This window comes from Cetorhinus maximus, chromosome 21 (genome assembly GCF_964194155.1).
Source record: "Cetorhinus maximus chromosome 21, sCetMax3.hap1.1, whole genome shotgun sequence".
Taxonomy (NCBI): Eukaryota; Metazoa; Chordata; class Chondrichthyes; order Lamniformes; family Cetorhinidae; genus Cetorhinus; species Cetorhinus maximus.
The window spans coordinates 68,940,406-68,958,380 of NC_135899.1; the positions used below are offsets into that span (position 1 = coordinate 68,940,406).

General features: G+C 39.5%; 1 protein-coding gene across 3 annotated transcripts in view; it reads left to right on the forward strand.

Moving 5' to 3' along the window:
- LOC144695964 (grainyhead-like protein 3 homolog) overlaps positions 1-15,015 on the forward strand; it is a 92,432-nt gene extending 77,417 nt beyond the window's left edge. For all 3 annotated transcript variants that reach the window (XM_078567086.1, XM_078567085.1, XM_078567087.1), the window contains exons 11-16: positions 6-145; positions 2,250-2,287; positions 5,566-5,654; positions 8,028-8,113; positions 10,724-10,788; positions 13,289-15,015. In XM_078567086.1, the coding sequence (XP_078423212.1) occupies positions 6-145; positions 2,250-2,287; positions 5,566-5,654; positions 8,028-8,113; positions 10,724-10,788; positions 13,289-13,403 (533 nt within the window). In that variant the 3' untranslated portion in view covers positions 13,404-15,015. The remainder of the gene's footprint in view (positions 1-5; positions 146-2,249; positions 2,288-5,565; positions 5,655-8,027; positions 8,114-10,723; positions 10,789-13,288) is intronic.
- The last annotated feature ends 2,960 nt before the right edge of the window (positions 15,016-17,975 follow it).

The following is a 17,975-nucleotide window of genomic DNA, read 5'->3' on the forward strand; positions in this document are numbered from 1 at the left end:
AACAGCCATCGATAACAAGAGGATTTCACAGCCAGACCACAAAGGAAATGACATTACGTACTTTAAGCCAATAACAGATCTCATATCTCCTCCTGTTCTATTCACCCCAGAAGCCCATTTTCTTTATTCACAACGAACTGGATTGGTATGTAAATGTGCTGATAAGTGCAATAATATTAGAGAAAGATTGTTACTGTTTATTTTACAGGTCTTTCTGATTCTTTTTTCCCTACCTAATTTTCTCTCCTTGTGCTGAGTTGAGTCCCTTAAGCAGCAGCAACCCTACCCTCAAGTAACTATTCTTCATGTGTGAACTGAAATACTGAGTGCTCCACTGAGCTGTTTTAGCATGCGAGGCAACACAACTTGTTCTGCCTGATGACTTTCCAGTGGGATTCATTGCATTGTTTCCGAGCCTGAAGATGAGGTTGCTTCCTAACCTGTAGAGGCCAACTTTTATGCCTTTACTGCTGCCTCAATAGAGACTAGGTAATGCAATGTGGATCTGGGAATCAAGCTTACTTCCTTGGTCTATAAGCTGGTTCTATCCTGTACTCTGTATGTAGTGGCTGGATCATTGAGCCACCCATACATTTTGTTTCGAAGGCAGTTTTGCACTGTGATTGGAGATTAAGCTCAAATACTTTAACGTATGATATGTTATCATGCAACTCCTAATTGAGTAACTCAGCCTTTTTCCCTAGTGTTTGGGAAAATGAGAAGTGTTCGCATCAAAACATATGAAACTCTTAAGCTGTTTGACAGGGTAGAAGCTGGGAGGATGTTTCCCTTGGCTGAAGGGTCTAGAACCCAAGGTCACAGTGTCAGAACAGGGAGTCGGCCATTTTGGACTGAGATGAGAAATTTCTTCACTCCAAATGTTGTGATCCAATTGGAATTTTCTACCTCAGTGAGCTGAGAATCTTCAACCGTTGAGCATATTCAAGTCAGAGATCGATAGATTTTTGGCTATCAAGGAAATCAAGGTATATGGGGAGAATACAGCAAGCTGTAGCTGAGGTAAAAGGTCAGCTGATCTTATTGAATGGCGGAGCAGGCTCAAATGGCTGAATTATCTACTCCTGCTCCTATTCCTTATGTTTTCATGTTAACAAGTATCACCGATTTTTAAACAAAATCATCCCCTCTCTCCACGTTGTTTGGAATTTAGGGGTGAGAGTAAAACCTCCTTGTTGAAAAATTAGAAGCACTGCTTTATGTTAGAAAGTGTTACTATGACACCGTATGGCTTCAGATGAATCAATCATGTGCTGGACTCCATTCTCAACCCCATGAACACAAAATTCTAAGCACTACAATACCTCAGCACAGCTGCTTCTTCAAACCAGAATCCTTGTTTTCCAGAACATTATATTAGCAGTTAACATAAATGTAGCAACAATTCCAGCAACTAAGAAAAAGGTTAATATGCAGGTAATTATGAAAGCTAATAGAATCTTATAGTTTATTATGAGGGGAATTGATTACAAAAGTAGGGAGGTTATGCTTCAGTTGTACAGGGCACTAGTGAGACCGCATCTGGAGTATTGTGTAAAGTACTGGTCTCCTTATTTAAAGAAAAATGTAAATGCATTAGAAGCAGTTCAGAGAAGGTTCACTAGTACCAGGAATGGACGGGTTGTCTTATGAGGAAAGGCTGGACAGGTTCGGCTTGTATCCACTGGAGTTTAGGAGACTAAGAGGCAACTTAATTGAAACCTTTAAGATCCTGAGGGGTCTTGACAGGGTGGATGTGGAGAGGATGTTTCCTCATGTGGGAGAATCTAGAACTAGGGGCCACTGTTTAAAAATAAGGGGTGGCTCATTTAAGACAGAGATGAGGAGAAATTTATTTTCTCCGAGGGTTCAGAGTCTTTGGACGTTCTTCCTCAAAAGGCAGTGGAAGCGGAGTGTTTGAATATTTTTAAGGCAGAGCTAAATAGATTCTTGATTAACAAGGGGGTGAAAGATTATCGGGGGAGGCAGGAATGTGGGGTTGGGGTTACATTCAGATCAGCCATGATCTTACTGAATGGCGGAGCAGGCTCAAGGGGCCAAGAGGCCTACTCCTGCTCCTCATTGGTATGTTCGTATAATATGGTCAAGTTCAGGCCTTCCAAATTTCAAGCTGCAACTCGCAAAGTTGCTTTCCAAAATCCTCTTTTAATGTTAGCAGCAACTATTATTTTTTTTTTAAGTACCCTGGATAATACTTCAAATCTGGGTTAAAATTTTGTTTTGCTTTTTAGGGGCATTCAATGAGTTGTGAAGTCACAAATCCTGAGAGGTAAGGAATCCTTTCTGTTTATTCTAAAGTTAGTAAAGTGAAATGCCTTGGGATGGTTTTCTATGCTGGTGGTGCTATGTATGTATGTATGTGGTTGATGATGAGATACCTCACTATAATTCAGAGAGCCCAGAGATGTGTCTCTATTCAATAATTTGATCATCAGAGGATACATCAGAGCCTTTGAGAGAGGCATAAAGGAATTTTCAAATGGCTTTATGCACTGATACCATCTCTTACAGGTGATGCTGGAATTTAACATTCTTACATTACACTTCAGAAGAACTTAATTGGTTGTAATACGCTTTTGGACATCATTAGGTCCTGAAACCTTTTTTTTAACTGATGGGCAAACATTTCATCTGACTATGTGCATGCATGACATAGTTTAAACATCAACAATTCGGCATCCAGGAAACATTTACAGAATGGAAACATTGAAACAAAGGAGGTAATTACACTGAAATATATGTCAGTGTAAGTTATGGGGAAAAAGTATCTTTTAGTATTAATGACTGAATCATAATATATGTTTTATGAAGTCAGGTGAATGACCTGAGTGTCTGTCCAAAATATTAATAATCCTCCAAATCTTACCACAAACTTTCAATCAACTCTGGAACTTAAACCGCCATTATCACAGATTAATTCACAACTACAAATTGTTATTTAGTTCTTCTGTGAGAATCTGTGCTATCATTGAACTGTACAGTTAAAGTAATGGGCATTGAGGCCAAACAGTGGAACAACTGTGGAAAAATATAAGACAGTATACATTTGGAAATTACTTTAATTTTAAAGAAATTTAGGAACAAGTCACAGTTGTGAATTGTAAGAGAATGAAACATAATGGTCAACAAGACCTGTTAGAAGCACCACCAGCTGAAGCAAGGTTAAAACATTTTGACCTATGTTCAGTTGAGGGTTATTATATATCATACTGCTTTGATTTGATTTTTAATTTTAAGCACAGTTTCAGTTTCAGCTGTGCAATACATGCTGTATGTGTTCGACAGTTTTGTTAGGCCACAGGCAAGACTGTAGATTACATGGTTAACAAAAACGTATTACAGTTTTTGTGGTTTCATTAAAAGATTAGAGCAGCTCTTGATGGAGAGAAGCCTCTTACAAAGGGAACATTCACACTGTCAGTTTGCTGTCAGTGTGAAGTAATTTCAGCTTTGCACAGATGCAAAACTGACAGTGCAAATGTGGGCTCAGAACCTGACCTGATGCCAGAGCAAAGCAAAGTGAGACTGGAGGGGATTGTCTCGCATAGCTTCAGTTTGCTGAATGGTGAATCCACTGCGGTGACAAACCTGATGTTTTTGTAATTCATTCTTGTGATGTGGACATCACTGTCAATGCCAGCACAGAAGACCATTCGGTCCAATGGGCAGAATTTTGCCGTCGGCTCGCCGACGCTTAAAATGACGCGGGATGGTGTCAGGCGGAACCCCCGACGTCATCCCGCCCCACTTAAATTTTCAGGAAGGCAGGGGCGCAGCAAAATCAGCTGTGCGCCCACCGACCTGTCAATGGCCAATTGACGCCATTGATGGGATCAATTATACAATTAAAGGACCTGCCCGTCCATCCTTAAGGTTGGTGGGCAGGCCAGGAGCCCCGGCGGTCAATAGAAAAAAAATGAAACCTCATCCAGCGGCGGGATGAGGTTTCATGTAGGGTTTTAAAAAGTTTAATAAACTTATTATGTAAATTATGAACATGTCCCATCTCATGTGACATTGTCACATGAAAGGGACATGTTAGGGAATTTTTTTTTTCTATTTTTAATCTTTTTAAAAGTGCCAGCGATCTCCCTGAGGCAGCACTTAGCCTCAGGGAGATGTGCGCTCTTTCGTGCGCATGCGCAAAAAAGCACACCCTTGCTTTTGGGGAGCCCACCCCCCTGCCCGCACAGGGAGCACGTAGCGTTTCCTGCTGGATGTCACGCTGGGCGGGCCTTAATTGACCCACCCACGTAAATTGGTGGCGGGGCCCGCTTCTCCGGTGGGGATCGTCTCCCTGCCCGCCGGAGATTGGGTCGGGCCCACCCACCCGACAGGCAGAAAATTCTGCCCATTGTATTCGTGCTGGCTGTTTTAAGGAGCAGTTCACGTACTGCCACTCCTGAGGCCTCTCCCCACATCCCTGTACATTCCTCCTTTTCAGACATTAAAAAAATTAGAAAATGTCGAAGAATTTACTGCCCATCCCTAGTTGCCCCAAGAAGTCGGTGGTGAGGGGTCTTCTTGAACTGCTACAGTTCATGTATTGAAGGTACACCCACAGTGTTGTTAGGTAGAAAGTTCCAGGATTTAAACCCAGCAACAATGAAGGGACAGTGATTTATGTCCAAGTCAGGATGCTGTGTGACTTGAAGGGGAGTTTGCAGGCGATGGTGTTCCCATGCGTCTGTGCACCTTATTCTTCTGGTAGAGCTTGCGGATTTGGGATTTGCTGTCGGAGAAGCCTTGGCAATTTGCCGCAGTGCATCCTGCAGATAACACACACTGCAACCATGGTGCACTGGAGGGACCAACTGTTACGACTTTGCAATAACCTCAATCTAAATGTATCAGAGATTTCACTCCCACCTGTTCTGCAAACATTTACATTTCTAACTTTAAGAGACAATCATGCATCCAGGTGTTTGCAGAGCCCTCTCGTAAACAGGATCTAACCAGGCAGAAGTCAATCAATGGAAACAGGATTCAGCCTGACTGAACCTGAACACCAGCTACCAGTCTCAGATGGGTAGTTACAGTGTAAATACATTCAAGGGTTGTAATATGCCATTACATATGTATTCTCTGTACATGACTAAAAGGATACATTTTGAGATTGGCACCACCAACAATTATTCACATAGATTAATAACATGAAATCACCCCGTGGACTCCAATTATGGACTGCCCTTGATGTAGTCCTGTTCTGCACTGACACAGCAAAGAACACCAATTTCGGACAGGCATTTCTGGTTGAATATGATGACAAGGTCTGGGTTACATGTGGCCAGTGACCAACATACCAACTTTGTAGCAGGTCCAAGAATTGCAGTGAAATGAAGCCCTTTAAAAAAAAAATCAGATTTACTCGAACCATCTAAAATCACGTCAGGTAACTGAAATCTCAGTTTCCACCATAGACCACATGTCTAGAATGTAAATGGAGAATGGATGTTTGTATTTCCCTCAGTGTGCCTGCAATTGCATTCTTGTGTGGCATCTGACAGTATTGTGTATCACTTATAATCGTGTGCTTTTAACGTGCAGGTTTCCAATGAAAAGGGATAACAAGGTTCTGTACAAAGATGAATTGGACCCGCCAGTCAAACAAGCAAGGTTTTGTGAACCAGAGAGAGGTACAGCGAAAACAGTCTTTAACGCCTTGTGTTCATGGTGGGCAGGGTACAGAGTGGGAGGGAAGCACTTGAGGAGAATTGTTTTGCTTGGGCCATTTTAACTCCTAGGCCTCACTTGAATAATGCAGCATTGTCCCTAAGCCAGCAGGAGTTGCTTCAGGGCCAGTAAGCTGGACTGGAAATTTGGGTGGGAGCCTGACACCACCAGAAACCCATGGAAACAATGTGTAGTATAAAGTTAGTGCTGGGGGATTGTTGGGGATTTGAGAAGTGATGCTATCGCTGGGAGAGAAAAGCAAAGGGCTGGGAAGGTCCAAGGATCCTCGCTGGATGAGTGAAGCACTCCTGATTCTCCTGACCTGCCAGGAATCCATAGAAAAGAATTATCAATGAAAATATTTACCTCGATCTTTCCTATCTCTCTGCCAAGTCTCACCAATTCTAGCTATCAGTTTGGCCCCAATCAGCAGATATTAACTTTCGAACGTAAAGTTGGACCCTGCCTGAGCCCAGTTGGCAATCTTACTGTGCCTATTTTTTGATGAGTGGTGTCAAAATGGAATGTGTCACAAACCCCACCACCTGCTATTTTAAGGATCTGCTATGGGCAGACTGGGTTAAGGTACAAATTTGAGCTACTTTTCAGTTTAAAACTATGACAACTAGAGGAGTCGCCTGAATTGAACAACCACTAATTTTGAAGTTTCATAACATATGTACAACATTGCTGTGGATGGTACCCCAAATGTTAGGATTAGCAGTGCAAAGGCAACAGTGGGACACTCTATCGCCCTTGTGCATCACTAAAAGAGACAATTCTCATTGGTATCCCTGCAGGCAGCACCAAACTAAACAGTAATGTAATCAGAAACCAGAGAGTTGTCAGAGGAAGATTTGGCCACGTATTCAACGGCTTTCCTGCTGTACAGTCCAACTGAGCAGTTTTATACTCACTCACTATACAGACCCTTCCCATTTATCCCATTTTAACTAATTAGTCTACGCTTCTCTAATAAATAGCTATCTGATAATGCAATTTACTGTTTAAAATTAAGATTGTGAAATATGTTTGTATTTGATTTGTGACTTTTAACAACAAATGTAATAAGAGGATTCCACAAAATTTAGGTCTGCTCCTACCAGGTCTAATCTGCACACGTTATGTTTTGCACACCTATGGTCACCAAAGTTAGGCATGATTGGATGCAGCCACTGATTTATATGGGCGGCTGCCTCTGTGAAATGCACATGTGCGAATCCTGACCTGGACCCATTCCCACCCCCCTCAAAATGGTAGGTGCCATGTTCCGGGGCAGGACTTCCAGATTTCGGCCTCTTCCGCCATTTTTGCAATGATGGAGATGCTCTCTGTCATTGTGAAAATCCAGGCCTTTCTGCTTCTCGTGGATGGTGCGTGAGGGTTAATGAGTTATGTCACCTTCATATGTAGCTAATCTTTGTGAGAGTTCATTATGATTGAAATTTAAAACTACTCAAAACTTCTTGAATATTATCACCAAAATGAATTTGCCCACATGAAAACTGAACTGAATAATTATTAAAATATTGCTGAAAATAAACATTCCCTTTATTTTATATTTATCAATTAGTGATATATCTCACTAAACTAGAAATTAAGCAAAATATTTATGTAATAAAGAATATTTACAAAATATATAATCAAAATATTTAAATTACAGTACACGATAGATTTCTCTCCAGATAATTTTATATTAGCCATTTGTTCCCAAGTTGAAAATATAGAGAGTACAATTCATTTTTCAATTTTTTGAAGATTACAGAATATAAAGTGCTTTTTTTATATCTTCATCTATAATGAATAATAGATTCATATCATTTAATATAGTCACATATATGGGTCACAGGTCAGGAACAAAACTCCCTAATGCTGTTATTAATTTAAAAGAGAGTCTGTCATCAAAATCCTTATTTATTAGGAATGAATGAATCCTGTGCGCATGTAGTTTGGATTAAAATGTATCTGCTGCCGCATGCAGAGTAGATCCACCATTAAATGTACAGTGTCAAACTTAATACAACAGTGCACAGAATAAACATTGAGCATTAATAGTTTTTTTGTTAAATATAGAAAATCACTTCATAAAGGTTATTGGAGCATTGTGCAGTTTTGAAAGCTATTGAAGGCAAATCAGCTCTCAAATCCTTCTGAATTTTTAAACTTTTAATAAACAATTATATTTAGCAATTCTATCATTGTCCGTGACAGTGTAAATATAATGTAGTATCTTGATACTGATTCTTCGCTTTGCATAGTTTTCCTTGGAAAATGGGATGAATAATGACCACGTGTAAATTATAATATAAGTAAAACATATCTGTATTTCCTTCTAGTGCTGTTATACGTGCGGAGGGAGTCAGATGAAGTTTTTGATGCACTGCTGTTAAAGACGCCTAATCTTAATGGATTGAAGAGTGCTGTTAGTATCAGGTTACTTAATTCCCCTTATTGAATATCTTGTTTCAAAATGTACTGAGGTTAATAGGAAAAATTCAACGTGTAAGTACTATTTCATGGTGTTAACCTACAGAGGCATTTCCAGCAAATTGAAGAATTTCAGAACGATTTGCATCTGGCTCTGTGGGGCAGTCTGTTTTACTTTTACCCCCATTGAGTTCAAGGGGTATAAAAATAGGGAGGGGTGTGAAAACAGGCTACCAATTCACAATCACTCACTTCACACAATCTATAAAGTCAAAATTGCCCACAGTGATACCACTAGCTGTTTGCTTTTCACCTATTCCTGTGACATTAAAAGGGCTCAGAAAGGGGTATTGACAAGGGATGAGACAAATAGTGTCGCTTAGCTGTCACATGATTATTTTACCCTTTTTTTTCTCTGATGCAAAAGAAGGCTGTAATAGGAGATTAGTTCTACTCATGGGGTATTTAATATTAAAATTATGTCATCTCTGTAACTGCAGAGAAATACTGATCTCTGGATGAAGTGTTTTATCATCACCCTGGGGGAGAACCTTGTCTCAACTCTATGCAGAAACCAACTGTTCATTACATCCATGTGGTTTGACCATATAGATACAGAATTCAACTAACATTCATCCTGACAATAAGAAATAGTTTTGGGGGATCCTCCTAACTATTTAGCAAGTTTATTCAATGAGTACCTGAGCCATAAAGACCAGAAATGTAGTGTAATGTGTTAATAGTATGGCAATGCTAATGACTGATGCAGACCATGATGTTTCAGTGACATCAGCATGCATGTACTTGACCCTTGGGAGGGAGGATGGAACACTCTGTACTCAGGAGAGACATACCTACTCTGTAACCTATCTTAAATAAACAAGTTTAAAGTAAGTACCAGAGTAAGACTGCAGTCTCTCTAGGTAAGATAGGTTAAGCATACCAGAAGCCAGCAATCATGCCAAGAGTATATGAAACAACAAGGTCTCTAAATTATGCTGAATTAGCTGATCTCAGCTCACATGATTTTATGAGTGGCACAATTGGCTTCAGTGTCCCTGAGTTAGGGAGGAATAACTTGATCAGGATTCCAGCTCCTGATTGTTACCAAGTGGCCTACTAGAAGTGTGTGCATATGGGTGTCAGGTGAGGACAAGTTGAGGCTTGGCTACTTTGGTGGTGTCTGCGGGAGGAATCTTGTGCTCTGGCTGGTGGTGAGCTTGGAGGGGGAAAGGGCGTGTACTTAGGCTGGATAGTGGCGTAAGTGAACCCCAGCACCTTCCTGCCTGTGCCCAAATTTAAGTTCTGGGCCGGAAGACCCATGGTTGACCTTCCCGCCCGCTGCCAATTGAGACCCGTAAGTGGCCAATTAATGACCACTTAAGGGCCTCATCCTACCTCTCCTGGTATTCACCCAGCTGCAGGCAGGCCTATCACCATGCAGAGAACATGACAGGTAAACTTGTGTGGGCTGCTTGTCACCTCCAGGGGAGCAGCCCCTTAATCAAAGACACTCAGTGCCTGGTCGAGGGGTTCAGCGTTGGGAAGTTGGGGGACAGTGGTGGGGACCTGCTGTGAACCACCCCTTGACAATGCTGCTGAATCCCCTATGCCCCTCTCCCCACAACCCCAACCCCGCCAAACGCCACAACCCCCATATTACTTACCTGTGGCCCGGGTCACTCAGCAATCCTGAGACCCTGGTGCTTGTCATTCCAGCAGCAGCCACAGACTCCTCGGGCACTGCTGAGCACAAGAGCTGCTGGCCTCTGATTGGTATGTGACACTTTCGCCCCCAGGGTCTTGATTCAAGGGGAAGGCCCGCCACTGACCTCGTCACTGCCTGATTGGCTTGTGGTTTGGCGGGGCTTCCCAAAAAGAGGCAGCACAAGACCCCTGACACCTCAACAAGATTCCACCAAGAGTGTGCCTGGCAGCTGTAGAACTGTAGTCAATAAGAGCTAGAGTAAAGGAGAGGTGGAAGAAAATTGACGTGGAAAAATATGGTCCAAAGTGCATATTTGGAAAGTACTTGCCAACAAAAATCATCTGGAAAATCAATTGGAAAATAGTTTTTATGGGGTAAAACTGCAATGTAATATTGACATATCAATGTGTTAACATGTTCCCCTCCTGCTATTTTAACAAGATCATTAACCTTTCATTAACAAGATCATTGACCTTTAACCTTAAACGCTGGAATTCCTCCCTATATTCCTCTGCCTCTCTACCTTGCTTTCCTCCTTTAAGATACTCCTTAAAAATATTTGAACCGGCTTGTGGTCATCTGCCCTAATATGTGGCTTAGTGTCATATTTTGTTTTATAACGCTTCTGTGAAGAGCCTTGGGAGTTCAATTGCATTAAAGGTGCTATATAAATACTTGTTTTTGTCTTTGATTATAATGCTTTATTTAGGAAAATGTATTTAAAAGAATAAGGACTACAATAAATGTTAAAAGGCAACAGTAAATATCATGTTGTCCTTCTTTTCCATGTTTTCACCCCTTATTATGACACACTTATATAAACCTCTAAACAGAGTTGACCTTCTTAGCAATTTTGCTTGACCTTTTAACAATTGTATTTTGATGTTCTTGACCTAGATTTCAGAAAAGTATGGACTGCTTGAGGAGAGAATTTGCAAAGTTTACAAGAATTGTATGAAAGGGTGAGTAATTGAACAGATTTTATCTCTGTGTTGTACATGTCTCATTACAGTGCCATATTAGTAGCGACTGCCAGTGGGCTGGTAAGTACACAAATTGAAGTAATGGCTAGGACAAAACTCTGTTCTTGAACTGTAGGTTTCATATCAGGCACAACTCTAAAATCAGGGCAATTGTACTTATTACTTGCATCCATGGAGTGACTCTCCCTTTTAGGCACCATCTCGGTTATCAAGAAACACTACATCATAATGGTATTTTGGCAATAATGATATTTTACTCAAGAAACATGTTCACAGACCGAAAGCTGAATTGTAGTGTAACTTACATTAAAACGTTCGTATATAGACTAAGTAATCAAATGAAAAACATGGAAACATCTAACAATTATGTAGTAACAAAAATAGACAAACAAATACAGCAGGTAGGGGAAGTGATGGATGGGATATTAAAAGAAGAGTAATACTGGATTAAAATTATACTTAAGGTACAAACCAATCATGAGTAAGCTCCATGGTTTGAAAGTGATGCAGCGTCTTATGCTTTTGAAATGGAGTTTTTCCACTGTGAGTTGATATAAACTGCAGGCAGCTCTGATATTGTGAGCTATCTGTAGTTGGGGAAATTTAAATAGTGGTGTGAACTCTCATAAAAAGATCTTGGCAGAGCGAGTTCACTTATGGCCTGAATTGTTTATTGATTGGCATGCGCATATTGTTATGTTTATACATTTCTGAATACATGGATATATTTGCATTATGAATGGCAACAGCAATATAGACACTGATGGTAAACATGCACCTGGGATGAATCTGCATCTCATTTACTGCTTCTGAATTTGTACCTGTATGTAACCCAGTATTATGAGAGTAATTTGGACAAGTAGGATGGGATCACAATTGCTGATATCATAATAAATATAAAGGGATGGATAAAGAAGAGAGAAAAATTTCAACTCCAGTGATTGAAGGACATAGAAAGAAGGGAAAAAGATCTAAGATTAAATGTAAGAGATTGAGAACAGAGAGCACAGGGAACCTTTTTACATAGAATCTCGTGACTGTGGGATGTGCCACTGGCGTTAATAATTGAAACAAAGACCATGCTAACATTTGGGAATAGGTTAGGTGGATGCATGAAGGAAAAGAGTATAAAAATCTCAGACATGCAACAAGAACTATTGTATGTGTGGAGGATAAACCCCAGCACAAGATGTTTGGGACAAATGATCTATTTTTGTGTTGCAATTCTATTTAATATATATTTCAAAGTCCAGGCAGATATTTTAAAAATTCACCTCACATCAGTTGTTATTGCTCGGTAGCAACAGCATTTTCAGACTGCCTCCTCAAAGTAGTGTCACGTGGAATACACATTAGCTGACTTTACTCCCAAATTACGCTACACAGTTTACGCAGCTAGTGCCTTAGATCGACACAAACTATAGTACATGGGGAAGACTCACAACAATCATGAAGTCTCAAAATAGTTCCAGTGTTGTTCCTTTAAAACGTTTTTCACTCATTTGTTCACTGTATTTCTGGGAAGCTATTATATTATGATTACAGTCTCAATATTACAAGATGAATTTCAAAGCTTATTTACATTTTCATTCGGAAGATACTTTTTCCCAGTAACGTCTTTGTTAAATTTTTAAATTTTGCACCTTTTATCATATGTGCTCCATATATAGAATGACAAAAAGGACATTTTTTTAACTATGAACAATAGGTAGGACAGGAATGCAAGCATGACTCTGAAACCTTCCTTGATGTGTTTATTCAACCTGATAATAAAAATGTCAGTGTGAGAGCCTGCATTAACGTTAAACTGAGATATGGTTTATGGGTTTGATAATTTTAATATGAGTGTTGCAAAACAAAAGGGATTGTAGGTGGGTAAGAGGAAATGAATGCACACAAATAGTTAATAACCTTGGAATGTTTGTTCGTGACTGGATTGGAATGTGGCCTTGCTGATTTGAGCACTGATTTTGGTCCTTGTTCAATGACTCATTGCAAGAACACAAAACAGGTGTTCCCAGTTCTTTGGAAGGAATTTAGTATTTAAATTTAGAAATTATAAATATTGTAAGCTAGTTGGTTTATTTTAGCTCTGATTTTCCAAACAAGTTGCAACTGGTTTTGATGTAGCTGGATTTGTAACAAATAGGGATGGGATTGAATTCTAAACCAAACATAGTTGAGGAGCAAAATGCAAGTTCAAAGTGTTCTTCCTCATTAGAAGCATGTAACCTACAGGCTCATTAAAGAATAGATATAGCACTAGTCAGACAGAAGACTATGGTTTTAGCCACTTTGCTGTGCCACATAAAGGAGGTTGCAGTATTAAAGGTTATTTAAAAGTACTTTTAAATGCTCTTCACATGACTCATGTGTGGTGAAAAGCTATCCCTTGAGAGTGGGTTTGTTTTTGCTTAGGAACTTTGGCCACAATTAGTGAGCTCTAATTAACACTCATTTTCCATTTTCCCTCCTACAGAATCTTGGTAAACATGGATGACAACATTGTGCAGCATTACTGCAACCATGCTGCATTTTTGGTGCAAATAAAGGACATAAGTGGAGGCTGTCAAATAACACTTAAAGAGGTTTAAAGAGTCTCAGCACTCATAGACAAACTCAAAGGAGCCTCAAAATGAGGAACGCACCAGTTATCACTCTACCTCTTCCCTTCTCTCCATGTACGTATACTATTGGCTGCTTTCAATATTCGGACTCAAGATCACTTTCTTCTGGTCAGTTGCAAAAAAGAACTTGTTGAAGTCAAGAATGAAGAACTCAACGTTATTTTATTTTTGATCTATACTCATGTTGGAAGAAGCCCTCTGTATCATTGAAGAATTTTTTTTCTTTATTTGTTTATACTGCTCAACTTGTTAAATCTCCAGTGTCAAAGTGCTACATGCTTTCAGCTCCGCCCAACAAATGTTTATTGACTGTTGGACCATATACATGGAATCACTAGCCAGTCGATATATATTTCAGTGTATTTGAATGTGTGATATTTTTGGATTATTCATCTTTTTCTGCAATTTACGTGTGTCATTTTTTAATTGCAAATTCAACCGATTTCACATTTTCAGGTTTGTCAATATAAAATATTTTTTACAAGGAATGGCAAAGCAATTGCTATAAAATTCTTTTACGGTGCTCATGAAGTATGTGGAAGAATTCAATGCTCATAGGAGAAAGTATAAAATAACTATTTTCCCCTTTGAGGGACATTGACTCAGTGATAATTCAAAAAATATTTATCTTTTCTTGAAATATAAATCAAAGCATATGGTTTCCTTCTCTTTCACATGCCATGAATCTGTGATATACTTCCTTAATGCTTCACTAGAGGAAATATTCATGTCATTTTAATGCTACAAAATGGTACCAGGACCTCCTGATATGATCAAGGATTTCCAAAATCTTTAAAACTATCAGCTTACAGAGGATGTGTGTTTTGGAATCATGGTGTGCTGGTATCATATCATGATTTGAAACATTAAAGTTATGTACTATGGATATGTATAAAATATCGTATCGTGGATTAAAGAGGAAGCAACGCACAATGACCTGGTATCCCTCAGTTACCAAAACATTCCTCAGCTGACTAAATTTAAAATATTACTAGTCCTGTTAACTGCCTACTTTAAAAAAAATCTATTATCATGTATAAGTTCTTTATTTTTATACCAAATGTTCTCTGGCATTGTCACCTGTCAAAATTAGGGCAAGGAAACATTGTTTTCCAAGTGCAGCAAACTGGGGAGACCACTGATTCCTATTGGCTTGTTGTCTTGTGCTATAATATTTTTACTGAGCTTCCAAATTTAATGCTAGGTTGCTCGATAAACTACTTAAGGAAACATTACATTTCTATACCTGAAGATATGGCAAATCTGAGTGATTCAAGTTTTTTTCTTTGAGTATATTTTCCTCTCTTCACTAATGTTAGTGAGAACATTTACTTGAAGCATGAAGTCAGAAACATGCTATCTACTCAGGTTGACACTTTCACTAACATTAGTGCATAAAGGCAGGAACTTATCTTGTAATGAATTGACTTGCCTGATTTGCTATTGACTTATTATGATTATTATGGGGTTTATGTATTGTAATACGGTCAGTTTGTGACATCTATTAGTATTGTGCTAAAGATCTCCGCATTGTGAAGCATATATATTGTACATATAAAGAGTAAGGCTCAAGTATGAACAGTGTGGTGATGGACATTTCATGTTTTCTTTATGATATCTTTCAACCTCAGATGTGGTCTCAGAATTGCCTGATCTATTTTTATTATCCAATTGTAATGAATCAGCTTCTTGTAAGATTCTTAATGACGTGGCATAGAACATTCACTGCCAACTTCCTGTCAAAATTTCAATTGAAAAATGTAACTTGCAATTTTTTTAATGAAATTCCCTTAGTTGATGCATTTCTCATCCAATGAGAGATATAAGCCTCCCACTGTGTCTATGTGCCATTGTCATTCTATCTATCTCTTGGGTATTCACAGAGATGCAGTTTACAAAGTTCACAAATTCTAAACAAATGTTACCTTTCTAACTTAAACTGTTCAAAAGAAAATGTATTTCTATCAATCTCCAGTGTGCCTAGATGAGTAGAATTCTGTTCCCATCTTCTTCCTACACTCTCAACCCACCCCTCTACCTCCCTCACCAACGTCTTCCTGCTTACCTGTTTCATTTCCAACAGGTGAAAAAGCAATTGGCACACTTGGTGCATCTTAGCCATGTCCGAATTTGATGCTTAGATTGATATTGGGTGGTTCGTCCCGTTTTAGTCTTATTAAACTTTGTCATTGTACCATGGGCTAGGCCATCTCAGAAAGCAATTAAGAGTCAACCACATTGCTGTGGTCTGGAATCGCAGATAAGCCAGATCAAATAAGAATAGTAATTTTATTTCCCTAAAGGACCTTAGTAAACCAGGTGGGATTTTGCAACAATCTGGCAGCTACCTGGTCACTTAAATGTTGCTGTATTCCACTCCAGGGAAAGATTTTATAATTGGTGCAATGCAAGAGCCTGTTTCCTTTCTTGTTAAAGGAGGAAAAATGGTTCTAATACAATGAGATTTACATTTTAAAAAAAACTTTTATTATGTCTGTCTCGTGCTTAAATAAAGCTAGCTAGTTATTCGCACTAATGCCTGCTCTGAAATGTGCTCAGGACTATCCTCAGTACTACTCACAGCGCCAGTTCCTAGCAATCGGGCTCATAGGAACATAAGTTCATAGGAACAGGAGTAGGCCATTCAGCCCAACGAGCCTGCTCCACCATTCAGTACGATCATGGCTGATCATCCACTTCAATGCCTTTTTCCCGACACTATCCCCATATCGTTTTATGTCATTGGTATTTAGAAATCTGTCAATCTCTACTTTAAACATACTGAATGACTGAGCTCCCACAGCCCTCTGGGGTAAAGAATTTCAAAGATTCACAACCCTCTGAGTAAAAAGATTTCTCCTCATCTCAGCCCCCTTATTTTGAAATGTTGTCCCCCGGTTCTAGACTCCCCAACCAGGGGAAACATCTTACCTGCATCTACCCTGTCTATCCCTTTAAAATTTTGTAGGATTCAATGAGATCACTTCTCATTTTTTGAAACTCTAGAAAATACAAGCCCAGCTTCCTCAATCTCTCTTCATAGGACAATCCCACCATTTTGGGAACAAGTCTGGTGAACCTTTGCTGCAAATTGCCCAAGACTTCACTACTCCCATATTCAAATGCTCTTGCGATAAATGCTAACATTCCATTAGCCTTCCTAATTGCTTGCAGCGCCTGCATGTTAGCCTTCAGTGACAAATTCAGTGTCCCTTTGTACATCTGCACTTTCTAATCTCTTATCATTTAAGAAATACTCTGTACATCTGTTCCTCCTACCAAAGTGGATAACTTCACATTTTTCCACATCATATTCCAACTGCCATGTTCTTGCCCACTCACTAAGTCTGTCCAAATCCTCTTGAAGCTGCTTTGCATCTTCCTCACAACATACACTTCCACCTAGCTTTGTGTCATCCGCAAACTTGGAAATATTACATTTGGTCCCCACATCCAAATGTATATTGTGAACAGCTCTGGTCCAAGTATTCAACAGGTAATTGGATTGCTATCTGAAAGGAAAGAATGTGCAAGGCTACAGGGATAAGGCAGAGGAGTGGGGCTAGGTAGATTGTTCTTTCAGAGAGCCAGTGCAGACTCGATGGGCCAAATGGCCTCCTTCTACGCTGTAATGATTATGTGAAGTGCTGTTCCTGCGGTACCCCACTATTCACAGCCTGCCAATGCGAGAATGATCCGTTTATTCCTACTTTCTGTTTTCTGCCTGTTAGCCAGTCTTTAATCCATGTCCATACTAGTAATTCTGTTTGGGTGGACAAATAAATAGGGGAGATATTTCCCAAGGAGCTGTTAATCTCTTTCTTCCTTCAGTGCTTGAGTCATAGATCTGCACTACTTCACAAAAATGGAACATTTTGTCCACTGAATGAAGCAATTAATGGCCATGGCAGACATCAGTAGTTAAGGCATCAACAGTAGGGAGGGTGAGATACACAGTTGATTACCCAGAAAAACCTCATGCCTGTGCCACTTGTGGTTTATGAGTTAATCTTTATTTGTGGGTAAACTACATAACCTGGTACAAAAGGACTAATGGGATATGTGATTGCCACTCACTGGATTGTGAATAATATTGGAAAATGCAGATTGAACAAGTAAGAAACACATTTTATTAACTAGGAAACATTGTCATGCCACCAAAAGAACAGTTTATTTTAAGTTTTAAAAAAGTGAAATAAAAAAAATGTAATTTATGGTTTGCTGTATTATTTTTAATGCCCGTTAGTCGAGCGGTATTGCTGCTCACACAGGCGCAAACTAGTACTGGCACCAGCTGACAGGGCACACACTAATGACATGATTGGTGGGAGAAACTACACTTGTGCCGCTGGATGCATTGCAGGCCAAGTGCGCATGTACAACTGTCCCTGGTGTCTGACCACATCAGGAGTTACAGTTTAAGTTGCCTATGCAATTAGTATGCAGTGTGACATGAGAATAGATGGACAGTTGACTGCAATGAGTATCATGTTCGTGAAATAATGCCGGTACAAAACCAAGGACAAAACTGGCTAATTT